Source organism: Meriones unguiculatus, chromosome 6, assembly GCF_030254825.1.
Source record: "Meriones unguiculatus strain TT.TT164.6M chromosome 6, Bangor_MerUng_6.1, whole genome shotgun sequence".
NCBI classification, from domain to species: Eukaryota; Metazoa; Chordata; class Mammalia; order Rodentia; family Muridae; genus Meriones; species Meriones unguiculatus.
In genome coordinates this window covers 25,940,547-25,951,506 of record NC_083354.1, presented here as the reverse complement: position 1 = coordinate 25,951,506, position 10,960 = coordinate 25,940,547, and the positions used below count along the sequence as shown (strand labels likewise).

General features: G+C 52.2%; 1 protein-coding gene across 8 annotated transcripts in view; it reads right to left on the bottom strand.

Moving 5' to 3' along the window:
* Positions 1-1,219: 1,219 nt before the first annotated feature.
* Positions 1,220-10,960, bottom strand: part of Coro2b (coronin 2B) — a 117,393-nt gene continuing 107,652 nt past the window's right edge. Inside the window, exons 12-15 of one of the 8 annotated variants that reach the window (XM_060384969.1) lie at positions 5,909-10,335; positions 3,391-5,781; positions 1,900-2,211; positions 1,220-1,703 (exon numbers count right to left, since the gene is read on the bottom strand). In XM_060384969.1, the coding sequence (XP_060240952.1) occupies positions 10,204-10,335 (132 nt within the window). In that variant the 3' untranslated portion in view covers positions 1,220-1,703; positions 1,900-2,211; positions 3,391-5,781; positions 5,909-10,203. The remainder of the gene's footprint in view (positions 1,704-1,899; positions 2,212-3,390; positions 5,782-5,908; positions 10,336-10,960) is intronic. The other 7 variants (XM_060384972.1, XM_060384970.1, XM_060384968.1 and 4 more) reach the window with 7 other exon arrangements.

Below are 10,960 nucleotides of genomic sequence, written 5' to 3'. Positions count from 1 at the left end.
TTGACAGACAGCTTTTATAGATGTGCACAAGGAAAAGATAGAGCTGTCAGCGAGCCTGCTTCTTTTTCTCACAGTGTGAAATGTTATCTCCTAAGATAACCATCTTCGGCTGTTAGGAAGGGGCCGCTGGGGAGGGCTCCTGTACACCTCTGCACTGAAGCCAGGGCCACTACCCCCAAAGCTTCCTCTCGGCCCTGTCTTGCTTTTCCACCAGCTTCATTCATACCTGAGCTTCTTCAAGGCGCAGTTCCTACTAGCAAGGATGCCCTGGGAAGCCATCCCTGATGGCAGGCATGGTGGCATTCTCCCAGAAACCTTGTTGACAGTTTCTCTCTGCTTGGCACTGTTAGCCTCTTCTAGGCAAAAGGCCACCAAACCCCGCTGATTGTGAAACGTACCCTCCCTTACCTCCCCACCTTGCCTCTCTTAAAACACGCACTATAAAAAATATTTCTGATCTCATTGGCTGGTGTGGGTGCACTGAAACCTCCCAGGGTTGGACGGAGCCCTGGCTTAGTGCGGGAAAGTGTTTGTGGGTGAGCCTGATGACTAGGGCTTGGATTCATGAAAGCCATGGTCACAGTGGCCAATCTGGAATCCCTGCCTGACTTTGGCCAGGCTGGGGCTCAACAGGAGACGGCTGGACGTGCTCTCTGGCCAGACAGTCTGGAGTGAAACCTCCCTAGCTTCTCCAGGCCTGTAGAGTAACTTCTCAGCAGCTCGCCAGCCTTCCTCTTGGCTTCAGCCATGCCAGGCTCATTTGTGCCAGCTGTCGTTCCCAGTGACTTTAGTCATGCTGTTTCCCCAAGGCCTTTCTTTTCCTCTGTGGGAGAGGGGTCGCGTTCTCTTGCCCTCTGCAGTGACTGCTCTAGTGCATACACATTGGACCGAGTGCCCTTCCTCACCTGCACACCTGCATCTCCTGCTAAACCAGCCATGTGTCTCAGTGTCCTGTTCTCCCCTTGGGACAGGGTCTCAGATATCCCAGGTTGGTCTCACATCCCTCAAAGCTGAGGGTGACCTTAAACTGTTGATCCTCTTGTCTGTCACTCCCAATTGCAGGCATGCACCACCAAGCCTGGCTTTTTAGTCTGCTCTGTGTCACCGGCATCTACTGCAGATGTTAACTGAAAATAGCAAAAGAACATTGTTCTCTAGTTTTGTATCATCATTTGCCCTAGGGTTTCTATTACTGTGGAGACACCATGACCACAGCAACTCTTACAAAGGAAAACATTTATCTGGGGCTGGCTTACAGTTTAGAGGTTTAGTTCATAGCAGGAAGCACGGTGGCATGCAGGCAGACATGGTGCTGGAGATTTGCTGGGAGTTCTTACATCTGGATCAGCAGACAGCATGAAGAGCAAGTGAGCCACTGGGTCTGGCTGGAGCTTCTGAATCCTCAAAGCCCAGCCCTAGTACCTCCTCTTCCAAAGGTATACCTATTTTACCAAGGCCATTTGTCCTAGTCCTTTCAAACAATGCTACTCCCTATAAGCCTATGGAGACCATTTAATTCAAACCACCATCAGTAATTAACTCCCCGAAGTCTGTATGGTCTTATTCCCTTTGACCATTTCAATGATGCATTGCATATGTATGGTGAGAGGACTTGGTGAGTGTGGGCTTTGGAAATAATCACAGTTTTTCCTGAGGCGCCAGCACACCTACATTTCTTCCTTTCTTTCTCCTCTCTCTCTTTCCTTAAAAAAAAAAGAAAGAAAGAAAAAAGACAAATGAACATTACCATACAGGTTATGCAATGCTGGGGATCAAACCCAGGCCTTTGTGATGCTGGGCAAACACTTTACCAACTGAGCCACACTCCCCACCCCCGCCAGGCCTGATGATCAGATTTTTAGCTGGTAGGAGCAAATCAACAAATAGTCAATACTCAACTCTTAGTTGTCTGAACAGATTTCAAAAGTCCATGGCTGATAGCTGGGAGGGGGAGGAGAGTAAGCCTGTAATCTAATGGCTCAGAGGTTAAGAACACTTGCTGTTCTTCCAAAGGTCCTGAGTTCAATTCCCAGCAACCACATGGTGACTCATAACCATCTATACTGAGATCTGGTGTGCAGGCAGAATGCTGTGTAAATAGTAAATAAATCTTTTTTTTTTTTTTAAGGTGGAGGCAAAAAAGGCCAGGAGCTCCATCTTCGGCTCTGTGGTTCTGTGGTGACTGTGAGGCCAGCTCATATTGGAGACAGTCTAAACGTGAAAACAAAAACAAGTTCATGGCTGAGACAAGATGCAATAGACTTGAAAGCAAGGCTTTTGCATTGGAAAAAAGGGCTTATTGCAAGGGAAGGAGGCCATAGGCCTTATGCTACAAAGAGTAGGCTGAGAGGCTAGAAGATACAATCAGTGCTCCCCACTCTAAAGACAAGAGAGGGAGGGGGTTAGTGGGCAGAAGAGGCTGAGACCATAGAGCAAAGCAATGTACATTAAAAGGACCCAGGAACAGGTTCGAGGATGGCTTCTCTTCAGAGGATCCAGGTTTAACAGGTACAACCATCTGTACCTCAGACCAAGGAGATCTGACACCCTCTTTTGGCATCACTGGGCACTGCAGGCTTGTGGTGCATAGCCATACATTCAGGCAAACATAAACAAACAAATAAATACTCAGGCCACTCCAGGTGTGGTGGTGCAAACCTGTGAACCCAACACTTGGGAACTCACAAAAGAGCCAGCAGACAGAGGATCATTAGTTTGAGACTAGCCTGGACTACCTAGCAAGATCCTGTCTCAAAAAACCAAGGACTGAAAGTTATGCATGGGAGGTGGAGGCAGGAGGATCAGTTCAAGGGCAGTCTAGGTTATAAAGTAAATTCAAGGTCAGTCTGGGTTATATGAGACACTGTCTCCAATAACAGCAAAACAAATCAAACCCCTCTCCCCTGAAAATCAATTGTGTGCCTTAGAAAAAATTTTTGTTTAAAACAAGAAGTATGTCAATGTCTGTAGAAGTGCATGGAACTTGTGTGTGTGTCCACCCAGGCCAGAGAGGTTGTCCTCGAAGCTGAAGTTGGAGCCAGTTGTGAGCCATGAGACAGGGATGCTAGGAACAGAACCGGCATCCTTTCCAAGAGCATTGACCATCGAGCCATCTCTCCAGGCTCACAGGCCCCCTCCTGCTGAGACAGCCCAGCTCTCAGTCCTCGCACACATACTATGCACACACACGTAAGTTACATGCCACGTGCAGTCTCTGTAGGAACTAAACACTGCACTGCTCTCTCCGAGACCAACCCCAGTCTTTCTTCTTCCTCAGCTCCAGCACGCAGGAGAGTTTAGGGTGCTGGAGGACATTTGAGGAGCACCTGACCAAAGAAATTTTTAATGAAAACGTCTCCAAAACCCAGGAGGCAAAGTAAAAGAACTTACTATTTTTAAAAGTGATTTTGTGGGGAACTGTGAATTTCTGGCGTCCTAAGTCGATGGAGGATAGTGTTAGGGAAGGAGGTATGAGGGACACTCTAATCGGACTTCCCGGAAGCTCCAAGGGGCAGCCCCGTCGGTCAGCGATTGCAGTAGCCAGCAGGATTTGGATGCAGCTCAGTTGCTAGGGTGCTTGTCTAGCAGGAAGCCCTCGGAGCGGATCTCCAGCACGTCCTAAGTCGGGTGTGGATGATGATCTCAGCACCAGGGGGGTGGAGGCAGGAGGATCAGCAGTCAGTCATCTTCAGCCACCGTTCAAGGGCACTTGGTGCTCCAAGAAATCCTGCACCTCTGTCTCTCAGAAGCAGAAAAAAAGTACTTGGCAAATATTTTACTTCTGATCTAAAGGGCAGAGAAAAGTCTGCGATTTTCTGAGACTGTTCCCTTCTCTTTTGGGAATCTTAGCATTTGCTGAGCTCCATGGTGTATCCCCTGATAGGAGGGATCTTCTCATCTCATCTCTAGTTGCACTCCGGAACTGTGCCCTCCCTCTCCCTCAGTCAAGGTCAATTCCACAGCTCAACACACTCTCACCATTAACCAGGCCACTAGCCCCCAGCTGGACCTGTTGCCGCTGCTTGACCGATGCCCTTCCACCTCCTCCGGTCCAAGCAGCACACTAGCGTAGGTCCACTCCAGGCCTTTCCTCGGCTTCTCACCCCAGAGGAGGCTCCGCCTTCACCTCTGGCCCTGTGTTTTCCCGGGCGGGAGGCAGGGAGCTGGGGAGAACGGCTTCTGTTTCTCTCAACAGCAGCTTCCTGGAGATTGCGTAGGCTGCAGCTGGCGCGCTCCCGGACTGGTCTGGGCAATGACCCCCAACTGCTAGGGTCTGCCCTTGACCCTTGGCTCCTCCTATCAGATCCTTTCTTCCTTTCTACCCTCCTCTTCTTCCCTCCCCCCCTCCCCGCTCAGACCCAAACCCCGGGGAACTGCGGACTCTCTGGGCAGAAAGGGCCCCTCCCTGTCATTGTCCCTGTGGGAACTTTGCTCAAGGTCACCGAGCAGGTCAGATCCGTGCTGGGACGGGAAGCCAGCCTCAGCCTCGTTCCAGCTCGCAGGCAAGCAGGCGTGCAGCCCGCAATGACAGCAGAATCTGCGGAAGGGGAAGGAGAGCGCCCTCCTCTGGCCATTCTCAGAACGCCATCCTCCCGGGCTAGGAGCCTCCGGACCCCTGGAGAGCTTCACTCACCCACGCCTGGGTGGTTCAGATCCTGGCTAGCCCGAGTGCCTGCTTCACCAGGAAGCCCCAGTGGTCTGTGTTTGGGTCTATTCATTCAGGGGTAGAATGGGAGATGGAGAAGGCATCCAGCTCAGAACAGTCTCATAGGAAGGCTGTCATCTGCCACCTGCTGGCTAGGTTCAAGTTTCTAGCAAATTCTTCCTGGTCTTTGCATTTTGGGGTGACCTTGATATCTAAGATCTGTGTCTTCAGGCCCCTCTCCCCTCCTCAGGTGCTATTAGTGGTTAACATCGTGTGTGTGTGTGTGTGTGTGTGTGTGTGTGTGTGTGTGTGTTGGACCAGTGCTCTGGGAAGTCAATGGTTAACCTAAGGGACCATGCTGCCAGGCAGTGTCCACCTAAGAAGCCAGGTGTCAGCAAAGGGGTCGGAGTAAGGCTGACGCGGTGCTTGTTACTGAATTGAAATAGCAAGCTGCAGGTTATTTCAAAACAGGAAGACTTCCCCACACCTGGGAGCTTCAGTTGTCATCCAGCAGGGGGCAGAGGTCTCTCTCTCTCTCTCTCTCTCTCTCTCTCTCTCTCTCTTTCTCATACACACACACACAGGCACAGACATGCACAGGCACGCATGCACACACTCAGGCATGTACTCACGAACACACAGACACACACATGCGCACACAGGCCCACACCATACTCTTCCTCTCTCCTCTGCACCACAGGCCTCAGTGGATCTCTTCATTCTTCCTGGCCAAGGTTAAGTGTCTGCCACTGCTGTGTGTCCCTGCTGAGGCATCTTAGTCCTTCCAAGCTGGAAGGCAGGCAGGGTGGGAGTGTTTTCAGGATGAAATCATTTCCCACAGTGAAGAAGCAGCCAGGTTCTGCATGGGTCCTCGGACAGCCTTGGATACCGGCCCAGTGCTAAAAGTCTAAAAATGCCTGAACCCATCTTGAGATCTCAGGAGACTGGCTGGAAGACAGCCCCAGAGCCAGCAACCTCCCCAGACTGCTGACCACCCCTCCTCGAACCCATCCCAGAGGGCAGCCTCTGTAGTTCAGGGCTCTGAGTCCAGGCGGTGCTCGGATGATGCAGATAGACATGACTGGAGTTCTGAGGTGCGGCGTACAGTCCTCAGTTAACCTGCTGGATAAACCAAGCTGGAAATCCAGCCAGTTTCAGGGGAAGGACAGGCGTTAGAACTGGGAGAGGTACCGTCACCTGTAGACACATAAAGGCCTACGCACAGAAGAAAAGGATCTGAAATTTAGCCCAAGACAGCCTTACCTCGGGGCGAAGCCAGAGCAATGTCTGGGGGAAACATTCCAACGGAGATGGTTTGAAGAGCCACAGAAGGCTGCGTCCCCTCCCCGCCTTTAAATAAGTGAAGCTGGGTGGTGAGCTGAGTCATCACTGGCAGAGAGGCCGCCTAAAAGACTAGACTGAAAGCTTTCATAGCAGAAGACTTTTTTTTCAAAGACAAAGTCTCGTGTAGCTCAGGCTGGCCTCCAACTCACTATAAAGTCAAAGACATTCTCAAACTTGTGGACCTCGTGCTCCTTCCTCCCAACTGCTGTGACTGCAGGCAGAGGCTACCGTGCCTGATTGTGCAGGGGTGAAACTCAGCATTCTGAGCCAGCCGCGTGGGAGCTGCACCCCAGCATAGCACATGATGACTAAGGACGCGTGGTAGCCAATGGGAAGAATACTTAGCCAATGGGAAGAATACTTAACAGACATGGTTTAGAAAACGGGCTCCCGAGGGCAGTACTTACCGTAGGCAATTTACCATTTGGAGCAAGGGCTGAAGAGTTGTTGTTCTGGGCGTGGACCAGGCGGGCCACAGGAGAAGCCACGTTAATGTGTTTACTCGTTTACCTGCTCCCCTGGGTCCAGGCAACGTTAGTCTCAGCCACCTGACAGCTTACGTGGACCATCCTCTGAATGGATTCAGAATCCCTTACAACCCACAAAATTGATCTAGGAGCAGAAACTTCAGTAGGATTGCTCAAACTCACGCTAGGCAATGCTGCCTTCAGGCCTCACAGGAACCCCTGCTGCTTCCCCTCCTCCTGAGGAGCTTGTTTGTATCACTCATGCAGACAACGGGTGGTCTTGGGAATTTGTCTGTCCTCTCCAGCAGCTGGCATCATGGAAACCTCAGGTGTTTGACCAACAGGGAACCCTGGGAATTGTTCCCCCCCTTGTACAGATGGGAAAATAATGCCCAGCGCAGAGAAGTGACGTGCGGGATTTCCCACAGTGGAATGGATCTGAGCCTCACCTGCCCAGGGTCCTGTGCACAGTGCCCCTATAGTTCTCTGATGCTCCCCACTTCAGCTTGGGCTAGTTCCTCTGGCTCCTCTGAGGTACCTGTGAGGTACCTTCACACTGCCAACCCTGTCCTCAGACAGGCCTGGCGTGGTGAGGGAGTACTGGTGTCCACCATCACTGCTCTCATGATGCACCCCAGCACCCTCCTGGAGCAGGCTCCCCTCAGATCCTCTGTCCTTGGACCTAGAAAATCCTCATCACATTGGCTCAGTGACCTTGGGCACATCACTCTTCCGCCAGCACAGTGATAGAACCTAGCGAGTCAGATTCATGGATCAGTCCCTTGCAGGCTGTGACATGCCACTCCAGTGTACGACACAGTCTTCCTGGGCCCTAACACAGGGCTGGATACTGAACAGTCCTGGTCTTCTATAGCCCAGGCTGGCCTTGAGTTCCCTGGGTGGCTAAGATAACCTTGAACTTCTGATCTTCCTGCCGTGCTTCTGATCAGAGCCAGGGCTTCCTGCATTCTAAGCAAGCACCATACCAGCTGAGGTATATTCTTAGCGTGCCTCTCCTTTTGCGACAGGGTCCTGCTGTGTATCGCAGGCTGCGCTGAACTGTTGGTAATCCTCCTGCTCCAGCCTCTGAGTAGTAGATTTCTAAGTTTGATACACTTTACTTGGCATAGCTGTAAGAAGCAGTTCATTAAAAAAAGTGTAATATGGGCCTGGAGAGGTGGCTCAGCGGTTAGAGCACCAGCTACTCTTGTAGAGGACCCAGGTTTGGTTCCTAGCATCCAAATGGTGGCTTACAACAGGCTGTAACTACAGCACCAGGGGACCCAATGCCCCCTTCTGGCCACAGCTGGTACTGCATACACATAATCAAAATGTTTAAAGGAAAAAAAAATTGTAGTACTATTTATGTGTGTGTATATGTATACAAGTATCCCATGTCCAATGTGCCAATTCTCTCCTCCTACAACTCAGGTCGTCTATTTTGGAGGCAGGTCCCTTTTCCTGCTAAGCCCTCTCACCAGCCCCAGAACACTAGTTCTGAATTGGGGGTGATTCTGATACCCCCGTGGTCACTTAGCAATAGATGGGGGGTATTTTTGTCAGTCAAAACTAGGTGGATGTTGCTATGACATCTGATGCACTAGGCCAGGGACACTGATGAGGGTACAGGGACCAGGACAAACCCCACAGCCAAGCACTGTTAGTCCCACAATATCAAAGTGCTGGAGGAGCCCGGTGTGGTGGTGCGCTCCCGTGATCCCAGCACTCGGGAGGCAGAGGCAGGGGGATCTCTGTGAGGTAGAGGCCAGCCTGGTCTACAAAGCGAGTCCAGGACAGCCAGGGCTACACAGAAAAACCCTGTCTGGAAAAAAAAAATTAATAACTAAACATGCCAGGTGAACAGAACATGCTAGGATCGCTCTACAGAGGTAGCTGCGTGTCAGAAAGACGGTTCAGTGTGCAGCTGGCCACAGAGGCAGTGCGGTGACCAAAAGCAGGATCTCACTGCAGCTAAATGACATGGCCGTGCCTTGGCTTGATAAGTTGAAAACATTTTATTTCAGTTCTATCCTTGGGAGGCAGCATAAATAATCACAGAAGACCACAATGGTCAATGGACAGAAAGAAAGCTCCAGAAGTGTGGAGGAGGAGATGAGAGCTGACAGTCTGGCTGTGGGTGGTGTGGGAGTTGCTTCAGCAAGCTGGGGTCAGGGAGCATCAGTGGATGGAGTGGAGAGGGCCCGGGCTGGGGAAGCTCACCCCAGCTCCCTGGAAGGGCCTCTGCAGTTGGGAAGTTTGCAAGGTGGCCACAGGAAGGGCAGGCAAGGAGTTTCCTGTGCGTAGCAGATCCCAGCCAACAACAGAGATCCCCTTCTCTGCTCTGCCCAAATGGCAGTGACTGTCGTGACATTGGTGCTTTGGAGCTCTGTGTGGTGGGTGGGAAATGGAAAGAGGGAGGGAAGCAAGCCTGTAGAAGACCAGAGGAAACAGAGCATCTTGGAGGGTGAGCCCGAGGGCCACTTCCCTTTCCCTGCGCTGCAAAGTGGGGCGGATGCGAGAGTCAGTGAGATCTGTGTGTCAAAAAGCTGGGTAAACTTTAAAGTGCTGTGCGGATGGAGAGGCTGTGGTCCTCCTGCGTGTGTAAGGCTGAAAGTGGCTGAGATAGCAGGCTTGGAAGTGGGAAGAGGAGGGTGGGGGGAGACACAGGCAGAGCATCCTGGAAGCCATGGACCCTTGCTCTGCCTGCCCTAGGGCCCAGCTCTATCCTTTCTCAGCCTCCGCTTCCAGGAAGAGGCCTCATCTTAGACGGAGCTCCCTGTAGGGAGTGAGAGCAAGGAGTGCAGGCCAGGGGGGATCCCGGGCACTGCATGTGAGGGCTTCACCGGGCAGTGTGGTGGGTTGGCACTACTGGTGTTGGATGGACAGTAGAAGTGGCTCCCGGGTCTCATTCTGGGGAAGCCCACAAAATGCTTGGAGTCTCAGTACAGTGGGAAGGGTCTTGGCCGCAGGGTCTGGATGTCAAGGGTCCTCTGGGTGACCCTAGGTTGCTTCCTTATTGCAACCCCTCAGTTCTGTCATTTGACAAGTGGGGACATTAAACCCTTCCCTGCCTGCCTCACAAATTAAATGAAAAGGGATTAAAAGGGCTTTGAAGAGAACCACGGGGAAGGCAAGGGGTCATTATGGCCTTGGAGAGCATCCTCCTCATTCCCTGAAGACAAAGGGTTGGGTCGGGTGGGGGACGGTTCAGAAAGCAAAGGGCCTGCCTGCCAGGAGCTCACCTTTGGTAGGGTGAGCTGGGTTCCCAGGGCAGCTGGGAGAGAAAGAGGCCGGAGGTGGGCAGAGCGCTCCACGGCAACCACCCAGCCCTCACTGTGCTTCAGAAGTGATGCTGGGACTGGGGCAACTGGTCCCTGTGTAGATAGGTCCCGGCAACCCCTCTGCAGGGGACACATTCAAGTTCTAAGTCAGGCTTCAATCCTGCTCTTCCCGCTCCCTCCCTGGAGGACACCTGCAGGAGCCAAGGGGAACCCTGCTCCTGGGGCTGCAGGGGAAAGGGCTGCCAGTCAGGGGTGGGGTCTCCTCCAGGAGAGGCTGGGGGACTGGTGTTAGCATGAAGTCAGGAGGTCAAAGGTCAGCTTCCAGTTCTTGAGGTGGTAGTTAGGGTCTACCAGATGGTCCCTAGCTCCAGTCCAGGCCCTGTCTCTGGGCTCAACAGATAAGGGGCAGTTTAGGGACCAGTAGAAACACCGGAGAGATTGGCTTGGAAAACAGCCCACTGAGAGGCTAACAGTTCTTGGGGTTGTTGCGCAGGTTTTTCAGTTCTAGCTGGAGCTGACGGAGTCGGATGTCCTTCTGTGCCAGCTCCTCCTTCAACCTTCGGATCTCATCCTGCTGCCTGAAGAACATCCTGAGGAGCTGGGGAGCAGCAGGGGTGCAGGGAGAGAGCAGATGAGGAGAACTTAGGAGGACCATGGTTGTCAGTCAGCCCGCCCCACCCAAACCTGCCCCGCCTGCTCACCTTCCCCAGGCCTCCTGCCGCCCTGGGACAGCCAGGCCAGTGCTCCCTGAAGTTATTCTCCAGGCTCATCCCTTCAGGGCTCCTACCTACTCCTGAAGGGAGACTAGAAAGTCGGGGTGCAGACCTGCCCAAGGGAGGCTAGTTTCCAGTACCCCAAGCTGGCCCCTTTATGGGTCTGAACCTAAAGCCTTCGTTTGAGATAGGGTCTCACTTTAATTCACTGTGGCGTCAAGCTCTGCTATATAGCTGACAGTGGCTTTGAACTCCTAATTGTCCTGCCTCCACTTTCCCTTCTCTCTTTTCCCTCCCTCCCTCCCTCTCCCATTCTTCTTCTTCTTCTTCTTCTTCTTCTTCTTCTTCTTCTTCTTCTTCTTCTTCTTCTTCTTTTTGCCTTGTAGCTTTGGTTGGCTACATTCAAACTTGCTATGTAGCAGAGGCTTGAACTCCAGGTGCTCCCGCTTCTACCTCCCTAGTGCTGGGATTACAAAGCCACCCAGCTCCTAACTTTAAAAAAACACCCCA